Genomic DNA, 12,010 nt, shown 5'->3' on the forward strand with positions numbered 1-12,010 from the left:
TCTGTATTTTCTTTTGTTTATGCATATTAATGCATAGTAATTGAATATTATATAATGTAATACATTTTGATACATGTGTAATATTGAGATATATCTTTAAACTATCCATCATGTCTCTGTTGTTCAAACATTCAGAATCTTTCTTACAGCCTACTGATAGACTCGATATTCATAAAAGAATAATGTACTAATACCATAATGGAAACAAGACTTTCCTGAATCCATGTAAAGTATTTCCTACAAAAATTATAACTATAGACTTCAAATGATAAGACTGATTTATATCAAATCTTGTTTATGCTACAAAGAAGACTTAAGGTTCTCTAACTGAATCATAAAAAAACATAGTTTGTATATGGAAAATTTCAAGGACAATGTAAGAATGAATAGAAAGTCAGCGAATGAAGGAGGAAGAAAACCAGAGAGAAGAGAGGAAGGAGTGGAGAAAGATGGAGATGTATGTAAATACAGAGAGAAAGGGGAGGGAGAGGACAAGGGCACGAGAAGGGAAAAAGAAAGAGAAATTGTTGGAAATGTATCTGAACTTATGTTTAGTTCCTTGAATTCTTTTCTACTGAGAGATTCTGTACATAATTGTTATTGCTTATGACAGCCCCAGTATTTATTCATTTTTCCTTTCATGCTGACAGGGACTGAAAAGATTCAAGTATGCCCAATATCACTGCAATAAGTGGATTCCACCTCATGGGTTTCTCTAATGTTCAGAATCTACAGACTTTATGTGGAATGCTCTTCCTAGTGATGTACATGGCAGCCCTAATAAGTAACCTGATCATCATCACTCTCACAAGCCTTGATTTGCAGCTTCAAACACCCATGTACTTCTTCCTGAAGAATTTGTCACTTTTGGATATTTTCTTTGTGTCAGTTCCTATCCCAAATTTCATTGTCAATAGCCTAACTCACAACAATTCCATTTCCATTTTTGCTTGTGCCCTACAGGTATTTTTAATGACTTCCTTTGCAGGAGGGGAATTATTTGTCCTGACTGCCATGTCTTATGACCGCTATGTTGCCATTTGCCATCCCCTGCATTATGATGTTATCATGAATAGCAGTGCATGTATGCTGATGGTGGGTGTTTCATGGGCTACTGGAGTACTTTTTGGAGCCATATATACAGCTGGCACATTTTCCATGCCTTTCTGTGGCTCTAATGTGATCCCACAGTTTTTCTGTGATATTCCATCATTGCTAAGGATTTCATGCTCCAAAATGCTTTTGTTCATTTATACAAGTCTTGGAATTGGTGTGTGTCTAGGCATGTCTTGCTTTATATGTGTGGTGATCTCTTACTTTTACATTTTCTCCACTGTTTTAAAGATTCCTACCACTAAAGGTCAGTCCAAAGCATTTGCCACATGCATTCCCCACCTCACTGTTTTCACTGTTTTCATTGCTACTGCTTGCTTTGTCTATGTGAAGCCTTCCTCTAATGTAGCATCAATCTCAGACTGGCTCTTTTCTGTGCTCTACACTGTGTTACCACCAGCAATTAATCCTGTGATCTACAGTCTGAGGAACAATGATGTCAAGTGTGCTCTGAGGAGGTTGCCACAAAATCTATTCTTAAGAGGTTCACTTCATTTAACACTTCAAAGAATCTGTCAGTGGTATAGTGCCTCACAAGCTACAAACAAGATTTGTAATTTTTGACTTTAGAAAGACAAGTATAGATAATTGTATTTCCCCAAGTAAATAAACACTCAGAGCAGGGCTGATATATATATGGTCAGAAAATATGATGAAGCTGCTCTCATTTGCAAAATATAAATTTCAGAAAATATTGATCATTTTTATAATTTCTTATCTGATGCATTTACTAAATACTAAATAAATAGATAGATGATAGATAGATAGATAGATAGATAGATAGATAGATAGATGACAGATAACAAATTAGATGGGGAAATCATGGGAGCAATAAAGGTAAATCCACATATGTTTCTTCTGCCAATCTGTTAGGTAGTAATAAAAATGGAAGGGAAACTTATCTAGAGGTGCCAGAGCATTCTGGAGAGTTGACCTTATCTTTAAAGCAGTACCAAATGCTTACAGCAAAGACAAACCTGGTGAGAGATTATATGAGCCAAGTTATATAATATAAATTGTGGCCACTCAGGTTGAGTGTTATCAGAAATACAGTGGAGGGGTGGAAATTTGTGTGGCTCCTTTTCTGCAATTTTCCTCAGTACAAACATTACTTACAGGTGAGAGAAGGCAAGCTCATTTGTCTAATAAATTAAATAGCCTACACTAGAGTTAGAGGCTGAAAAAATACAAACAAGACCATCTCAATATTACAGAAATGTTGAACAGCTGCAGAGATGAGGGAACTCTTACTATCCTTGGTACCTGGTTGATGCTCTACGATTTTTAAAACAATGTGAACATCATGCTGCAGGACTGAATTATTGGTGAGTTGTCACCAATTTTATTAATAGGACCTTTTGTGATGTAGCTGACACTGTCTTCTCCAGGCTACTATAAGTAAGTTACCCAGATTAACTCATTGGTTTACCATGTTGCACTTTGATGGAAATACTGTTGTATATCTTTTGATCTGTATATGTTGAGAGAAGGTATTGTTTCCCCCAGAGGAATAATTACCACAAAAATTTTCCATATGTGTCTATTAGCCTTCCTGTAGGCCAGAAAATCCTTACCTGTAGCTATGTGATGGTGAATTTTCCATCACTGTATGGAAGGAAGTTATGGAACCAACTAAAATTGAAGAAGAAATCATTTTTTCATGAATTATTTCCCTTGGTAATATTACAATGTCTTCAAGTACAAAATATTTTCTTTATGATGTATGAAATGTATTTAGATAGTCTATACTTTATTAGGATAATAATGTCTTTTATTTATAATTGAGTCTTCATTTCCTGAAAAGATCCAATATTTGGAATATATGACTTCTTTCAATATTAAAAATATTTTTATTAAATTTATTTTTTATTTCATTTTACATTACAAACAATTTTCCTTCCCAACCCTCCTCCTGCCACCCTTTTTCCTTCCCCTGGCCTATGCCCCATCACTTCTCCCAATAGTTAAGGGCTATCGTGGGTAGTTCACAAAGTTCGGCATGTTAAGTTGAGGCAGTACCAAGCCTCTCCCCGCTGTGTTAAGGCTAAACATGGCATCCCCTCCTGCAAGTTCTCCTCACCACTCCTCATATTGAGAGATTCTGGTCCTATTGCCAGGGGCCCCTCAGATAATCCAAGCTTCACAACTGTCTCTAGCACATAGAGGGACTAGTTTGGTCCCATGGAGGCGCCACAGCTGTTGGTCCAGAGTTCATGATTTTCCATGAACTTGGTTTCCATGAGTTGTCTCTGTAGAGTTCTCCATGATATTGACCTCACTTGTTCATATATTCACTCCTCCCTCTCTTCAACTTGATTCCTGGGGCTGAACTTGGTGCTTGGTTGTGGATCTTTGCATCTAGTTCCATCAATTACTGTATGAAGGCTCTATAATGACAGTTGGGAGATTCACCAATCTTCTTACAGGGGAAGGCCAGTTCGGAAACCCTCTGTATTATAGGTACTCTTACAGGCTAGTTCTGGAACCTTCTCTATTATGGTCACTCTGATAAAGAGTTACCAGACTTAGAGTCAAGAATTGTAAAAATGTCCATCTCCCTTACCCTATTTGGTCTTAGTCCTACATATACTGAAACAAATAACTTACCTCTATCATATAAGTAAAAACCAAAGGGAATCTCCATTCTCGGGTGACTTTGTCATCTCCAAAACCACTGTCAATAGCAAATACTATGAGTGATGTGCAATTGACTTGATGATAAACATGATCTTATAAGGAAATGGCTGTACTATGTTTGACTCTATTTAAACTATTGACTGTATTTAAACTATCAGATGTACATAATTTTGTTTGATTGAACCTCAATGTAATCTCAAGACCTTGTTTAAAATAAAACAGGAGACAAATTAGGCATATCACACTAGAAATAGCCATTCATATAGGCAACCACAAACAAATCATTTTACCTTCCCTGTTATGGTTTTCACAAAATCATCCTCAATGCTGTGTGGTATTCAGATCTCAAATATTTTCCTTTCAAATGAAATTTTGCTTATTTGACTTTTGTGTCTGGTTATTATTTAGTTCATTGATGAGGGCGAGAACGTAGAAAGAAAGTAGTCTGATATTCCATCCAAAACTCTCCCACAATGTCTATGGTCTCAAGTAATATACTTGCTGCCACATTACTAAGAAGAATTCCTGAACAAACATACTTGAAAGTTTATATACTAGATCAAAGTCCTGGCAATCAACTTCTTTATTTTTGTTTTTATCTTTTACTTTTTTGTGTGCCACTTCTTGCTACATTTTATGGTTTTTTTCACTAAGTTTAAACTCAAATAACATTTACTGCAAGCACAATACAGGAGTACTAGAAACCATTGCCTTATACATCTCTTATTGATACAATACAGTAGGATGTAGAGTTTGTCCAGAAAGCATTAACAATAGCATAACAAAAGTAACCAAACAAACAAACAAATGATTCAGAAGGACAGTAAATCCTCTTAGCTATGGGTTATATATAACAAAATAAAATTCCTGTATAAAAGTGTTCATCATCTCAAACTCAAAGAGATATGAATGTTTCACACACATTAATTGTGAGTCTGTTATGTTTACAAGAAAAATAAAATTTTAAATGGAAATTGGAATTTTTGAAACACAGGTATCTAACTGAAGTGTCAGAAATTAAGACCTCAAGGTATTAATAAAAACCATGATTGAAATTATTTGCAGTAGCTTTAACCAAACAAAAGAAAAAGTATTTGTGACAGAAAAAAATATTTCTCTCAAAATGGCTCAAGGACCTTAATGCAAGATGCAAAACTGTAAAACTGCCAGAGGAAATACTTCAATATATAGGCATGGGAAAGATATCTTTAATTCGGATTTTTTTCACCCTTATTTTAACTTTCTATAATTTTATATGTGAATACTACATTTATACATTTTCAATAAACCCTCTCCTCCCATCAACTCCTGATATTCGTTCCCATCACTTACACTCAAATTGCTGAACTCTTTGTAAAACTTATTGTTAAATAAGCACACATATATACGGAACCATCAGTACCAACACCATTACTAATATTACCACAAAGAACAATGCACTGGACTTTTTTTCCACTGTAGAATTATGGAAAATCCAAAGCAGTTTCTCTAATTGATTTATATTTACTGGTTTGATGCATATGTTAAATTAATGAATAAATATTAAATACATGAGATGAGACTATGTTATACAAGAAGATACAACATGTGACTTTTTCTACTCAAAATATAATAAATAAATGGTAAGTGAATAAAAGGAAACATCTTCTTGACACAACAAGCAGTTGCATACATGAAAAATACACACACCTGTGCCAAGCCATCAAACCAAATCATAGCATTCAGAGGGAGTTGAACACAAATTTTACATTGAACAAAAATAATACTTAAAGCTGAGAAAATTCTACTGATTTAGAAAAAAATCATTACCTTAGATTAAACTATGGAGACTTTCTGACACTTAGTAAAAGTTTAGTAACATGTAACACACTCCAACCATCTCCTTTTTTTTCCTTCCAGGTATCTCATATTAGTAAAAATATATGAAAATTCAAAGAACTAACAGAATAGTAGGAATAGAGCAGTGGTAATTAGTATTAAATACACCATTGAGTTCTCTAAGTTTTTAGTACTGCCATGAACAATGCACATAAGGCTCCAACCTTTATTAATTTCAAGATCTAACTGGAAATGTGCATGTTTTGAAGGGCATGTTAATAAATCTATGTTCCTATAACTTTTATTTATTTATTCTGTATTTAGAATTTTGTTTTTTTAGAATTATGAGGTTCTTACAATGTCTTTTGATTATTGCTATGGAGTGCAGAAATATGCAATGGAAGTTTAGCTGACAAATCATGAAGCTTACCCACCACTATCACACATTCTGATGGAGGAGGCCCACATGAAAAGCTGTGGGAGTATTTACTTTGTGAGTAGTCACTTCCCTTACTGTAAATACCATATGAAGCCATGACATTCCCTTTCTATGGTGGGAATCATACCCCAAAATCTAGTAGTGCATTAATCCTCTACTATACATTGTTATATTGGATGACGCCCACCCCCCAAGCAATGCCTGTTTCTGACAAAAATAATCATAGTTAATACCCTTACTGTCAATGTAATCTTTGTATAAACTTAGAAGTCTACCCCCTGCAGTAATCTTCTTTTATAGACAGCTGGTCCGTGTTAGTTTCCAGGAAAAAGACCTGTATCATGACATTCACAGATGTCCATGGACAAGAATTATATTATGTCTAAAGTGTTTACACCATAACTCTCAGAGAAATGGAGAACAAGGTTGTCCTGGATTCTCTGTGTCAGCAGATAGGAAAGAGGTGACCCATGTTAACCTCACATTAACCTTAAAGCATGCCTGTTTTCCACTTGCCAGTCTACTAACAATAGATCTGTGTATTAAAGTTGTCATTGAGTACTGTGCCCTCTCTGTCTGGTCTCAGTTTTGCTCCTAAGGCTTTGGGACCTTATATTACCAGGGCAATGCCTCTGCATTTAATACCTTAGCTTAGGAATGTGTGTCTGCCCAATAAAAAACTAACTCTGTAATTCTTATCTTTTGAATCAAGCATCAGAGGAAAGAGAATACTAGACAGGTAGTAGCTAGAGGGAAATGCTGCCAGAATTTAGCAGAAATGAAGAGAAGAAGAAGAAGAAGAAGAAGAAGAAGAAGAAGAAGAAGAAGAAGAAGAAGAAGAAGAAGAAGAAGAAGAAGAAGAAGAAGAAGAAGAAGAAGAAGAAGAAGAAGACGAGGAGGAGGAGGAGGAGGAGAAGGAAGAAGAAGAATTGGAATTAAAATTAGACTTGAGACAGAGAAGTAGAGTTAAAAGAAGTTATAGACAATTAGGTCAAAAGAACTAAAGTAGAGAACAGTAAAGATGGAACAATAAAAAAACCACATGTATAAAAAGAAAGTGTTTGAGAAGATACTTTTCTATAGCCCTCAGACTTATATTCTATGCTTATTGTGGCATGTACTTTTTAACCCTGAGAGAAAGCTCTGTGGCCATGCCACAAAGTTTTCAATAGGTTATATTCAGACTCCCACTCCTCCCAGTTCTGCATCACTTTACTATCCTCCCAAAGTGATGTGGTGTATATGTGTCTATATGTGTGTGTTTTCACTCTTCAAGACCCATTTTCCTACACAAATATTCTTGCATATGTGATGTAGCACTGGAGAGTTGCTAATTTACAAGTGTTCACATTTTTAGAGAAAACTGATGCATGGGTTCCAAGCAGCTAAAAATAGTTCCTTTGTTAGGCATTCAGGCAGTGGTATGGTTACTACTCAAGGCTTTTAGTCAAACTTACAGTGAGAACTTTCTTAAGGATAAGAAAAACTTACACATCATGGGGAATTAGTATAAGGAAATTTAAAGTTGCAGAACATGACAAGACAGACAAAACATCTTTAACTATTGCCATTATTTGAAATATAATTTCATACATTGAAAAATAGGAAAGTCCTTTGAAAGTAAAACCCTACCCATCAACTTATGAATATGGAAATGTACTGAAAGAAGAGATGCTCATTTAAGTTTGTCTTACTGGCTCTCTGGTGCAAAATTTTCACTTGGGAAAATATTTCCCCAGGGCTAGCACCAAAGGCATAAAAAGAACACTGAAGCTGTGATGTTGGGTCCAGGCTACATGTTAGCTAACAGTAGAATTTATCAGTGCCACAAATGTGATACTAGTTTGTTGGAATCAAGTATAAAAGAACGAATGGTGCATAGAGACTTAAACCAAGGTTGCAGAATGCTGGAGTGTGTGTCAGGTTCACATAAGTTTCCTATTAGTAGGGTTTGGCAGGGAACTGAGGAAGGAAAGCTTAGGATGTGGTAGAAGCACCAGATGCTGGCAATAAAAAGATTATGGTGTGTCTAGCAAGGAAAGCTGCAGATACATTTTAAAGCCAGCTCATTGAGAAGTCGCTCATGATACAGATTGGAATAGTGGATGAATGGGATGGCTCCAGATTAGGGAGGTGCAGACAATTCTATAATAAACCCCAGATTTCATTTATAAAACTAAACACCATGCAGTGTTTCCTGCTAGGTTTCAATTGTCTATTGGCATCATCTTTCCTTTTTGTTACCACATTATTCTCTTTTAGAAAGAGAACTTTTACTCTGTTCCATTGAATACATGAAGTTTATAATTTGAATTTTGATTTTTCAAAGCCAGACAAAATTTTACTGAGTTTTAGGATTTACAGTACCATTCTCTTATAAATATTTATTTAATTTTAAATTATATCACAGTATGTGTGTTGATATGTGCATGTAAGTGATGCTATCATCAGATGCAAGAATAGGACATTAGAGCTGGAGTTACATGTAGCATTCTAATATAGGTTCTCAGGACCAAACTGACATCCCAAGCCAGACCAGTAACAGCTCTTAACCCATGACCTCGACCACATACAATTGAACAGTGTCAGAATTTTTCCGACTTTAGGGATATGTGGAAGTATATTAAACATATTTGTCATAAGTGAAAAACGTGAGACTTTAAGAATCACTGTGTAATGTTGTGCTTTAAAAGTGATACATCAACTTGATTTTGGCACGAATTTGATAAAGAATAGAAGTGAGATGGCTAATGTTCATTAACAATTTGGTGAAATTGGTAATCACATAAGGAAACAATTTTGGGGTGTCTCTAAAGGCATTTTTAGAAATATTGATCTCAGTAGGAAAATGTACTCTGGATGTTAGTGGCTCTATTTTATGGATTTACATCCTGGTAAGAAAAAGAAAAGGTGGGCAGAGTATCATTAGAGAGACAGAGTTTGTCATTTTCTACTTTCTAAATGTGAGTACACTGTGACCAGCTCTTTTATAATCTTGCAACTAAGCATTCTCTGCCTTCTTGGAATGTACCTTAAAACCAAGAGTTAAAGTCAATCCTTCCTTTCTCTTGTCGTCTTTTTTCCCATATACTTTGCCACAGCCTTGAACAAAGTTATTAATACAGGTGCTATGGCAGAAGCTTTTAATCAAAATCCCCAATTTTATGTTTTATAATATTTGTTTACAACTAAAATGTGTCTCCACTCTATGCACCGTGTAACTAAGGTAATACATAATTAATTAAATTCTGGTGAAAATGTGACCATATTCTTCACGATTTATCCCAGTGTATTTTCCGTGGGACTAAGTAATGTGTTCTGTAGAAAGCACCAATTATTATAAAACTAATTGTCATAGTACATTCTTAATAAGGCTACCTGGAAAGGTTCACCTTTGGGAGTTCCAAGGGAGTATCCAAGTGACTTAAGAAGGTCTGTTAGAGAAGTTTGATTGTATGTGCTTTCAAATTAATTCACATTACAGTTTACAAAAAGGTAAAATATTTTCCTTGATTCTTATATTTTCATTCTCTGTTAAGAAATGACAACTAGCTAGCTAATAACTTAGACTTTTCTTACAACCTGAAGACGTGAAAATATATTCAGATTTCAGAGTTTCTAAAGAGAACTTCATGTTCTATTATCATAGAAGGTGATCTACTGCTAAACTGAATGTGAAAAAAAATTTCCATATTCATATAGTCTTGCTGGAAAAACCTTCCCACAGATATTTGAAAAGAAAATCTTATCTAGGAATGTGAAGAATCTGAACTGCTTTGAGGTACAAATTTCAAATTTCCATTGGTAAATATTAATATACATTGTATAAAACAATATTTAAAAATATTATAGTTATGGGTAAAATTAGGAAAGGTTTTAAAAACAAAGTAATTTAACTGATTTATCCACCTTTATTTCTTCTATTTGACTTTTTTCTATTTTTTTCCAGCTTAAAGGCTCTAACAGTCTGGCACATGTCCTGAATTTTATACCTCTACAACACCTAGTATGCCCAATGTCACTGCAATAAGTGGATTCATCCTTATGGGGTTCTCGAACATCCAGGAACTACAGACTTTATGTGGAGTATTCTTCCTAGTGATGTACATGGCAGCCCTAATAAGTAACCTGATTATCATCACTCTCACCACCTTTGACCTGAAGCTTCAAACACCCATGTACTTCTTTCTGAAGAATTTGTCCCTGTTGGATGTCTTCTTTGTTTCTGTTCCCATCCCAAATTTCTTTGTCAATAGCCTAACTCACAACAATTTCATTTCCATTCTTGCTTGTGGTCTACAGGTATTTTTAATGACTTCATTCTCATCAGGAGAAGTATTTGTCCTGACTGCTATGTCCTATGATCGCTATGTTGCCGTCTGTTTTCCCCTGCACTATGATACCATCATGAATGATGGTATATGTGTACTGATGGTATGTGTTTCCTGGGCTACTGGGGTACTGTTTGGAGCTATATATACAGCAGGCACATTTTCCATGCCTTTCTGTGGATCCAATGTGATCCCACAATTTTTTTGTGACATTCCATCTTTGCTACAGATATCTTGCTCTGAATCACTTGTGGTCATTTATACAAGTCTTGCCATTGGTGTGTGTCTAGGCATGTCTTGTTTCATCTGTGTTTTAATCTCTTACTTATACATTTTCTCCACTGTGTTGAGGATTCCCACCATGAAAGGTCAGTCCAAAGCACTTGCTACATGCATCCCCCACCTCACTGTTTTCACTGTCTTTATTGTTACTGCCTGCTTTGTCTATTTGAAGCCATTGTCAAACACATCATCAATTATTGACAGGCTTTTTTCTGTGCTATATACTGTGTTGCCTCCAACACTTAATCCTGTGATCTATAGCCTGAGAAACAATGATGTTAATAGTGCTTTGAGGAAGTTGCAACAAAATATGTGCTATAGAGGCCTCCTCATTTAATACTTCAAAACATTAGAGAATGGTGTGATAACCCATTCTCCATATGTTGTTGGAATGTTTTTATGATTTTCATCTTTGGAAAGATGGGAGTGAATGTCTATATGTAATCATTTAGTGTTTAATTTATTTTGTTTCTTAGAAGACAAAGATATGGAAATGATTAAATTGGCTTTGAAAATATATGAACTACCTATGTAAATTTGCTCTTAGCTTTTATGAAATTATTATTTTGGGCAGAAAACCATTATGAAAGCAATATGTTAAGTCCAATGCATTCAGGATATCTAACCAAATCCATAATATATGATCAGAATGGATATACAGAGTATTCCCTGACAGATACTGGAGCATTTATTATGTAGCTGTATGGTCAATGTGTGTCTCTTTATCTAATGTCTGTGATCCAGGTACTTTTCACCTCTAACCATGTGAAGAAAAATACTTTCCATCTAATTCTATAAAGAGTCTTTGAATCCATTATAATTATAGCCAAAATTACTTTGACTGGTTCATTCTCTAGTGTATTCAATGGCGAAAACTATTCTTTACTGTGTATTGTCTTCTGAAGACTCTTTTTCATCATACTGAGCATTTAATGAATTTTCTTTGATACTGTATACTATATATGTACTGTTGTCCTATAATCAGTTTGATATAACACTACTCTCAGAGTGTCTTGCACATCTTCATCTACTAAATAATGAGACAAACACCTATTGCTTTCAATGAATCAGAAAGAAAATGATCCAGCTGTCTCCTATATACTCTGAGGTCATTAAACCAATTACCTGCTCAATTGCCAATGAGTCATGTGAAATTCTGTAAGGCCTCCAACTGATGGCAAAGATACCATCTTCTGCTAATGGGACTTCACCAGTAAGCACACATTAGAATATTTGGCCCTCTGTCCTGAATCATTATGTCAAGCATCATGTATACATGTCTGCTCAGTTCAACTAAAGTGCAATCTCAGCAGCTAATTTTTAACAAAGGAGGAGACAGAGAAACCTAATCACTCTCGAGATACCTGTCAATCAACATTTGACAACACAC

At 35.1% G+C, this 12,010-nt stretch overlaps 2 protein-coding genes across 2 annotated transcripts; both read left to right on the forward strand.

Moving 5' to 3' along the window:
- The first annotated feature begins 669 nt into the window (after positions 1-669).
- Positions 670-1,677, forward strand: LOC100770696 (olfactory receptor 14A2-like). The gene has a single exon (XM_035441369.1). It carries the CDS (start codon positions 670-672, stop codon positions 1,675-1,677), a length of 1,008 nt encoding a protein of 335 aa, XP_035297260.1.
- An 8,338-nt stretch (positions 1,678-10,015) lies between these two features.
- Positions 10,016-10,957, forward strand: LOC100770416 (olfactory receptor 14A2). Its single transcript, XM_027407939.1, has one exon. It carries the CDS (start codon positions 10,016-10,018, stop codon positions 10,955-10,957), a length of 942 nt encoding a protein of 313 aa, XP_027263740.1.
- The last annotated feature ends 1,053 nt before the right edge of the window (positions 10,958-12,010 follow it).

The sequence above is a fragment of the Cricetulus griseus genome, chromosome 3 (genome assembly GCF_003668045.3).
Source record: "Cricetulus griseus strain 17A/GY chromosome 3, alternate assembly CriGri-PICRH-1.0, whole genome shotgun sequence".
NCBI classification, from domain to species: domain Eukaryota; kingdom Metazoa; phylum Chordata; class Mammalia; order Rodentia; family Cricetidae; genus Cricetulus; species Cricetulus griseus.

Bases quoted from the DNA above. Each gene is read 5' to 3' on its own strand.
- LOC100770696 (XM_035441369.1), top strand. From the start codon at position 670: ATGCCCAATATCACTGCAATAAGTGGATTCCACCTCATGGGTTTCTCT.
- LOC100770416 (XM_027407939.1), top strand. From the start codon at position 10,016: ATGCCCAATGTCACTGCAATAAGTGGATTCATCCTTATGGGGTTCTCG.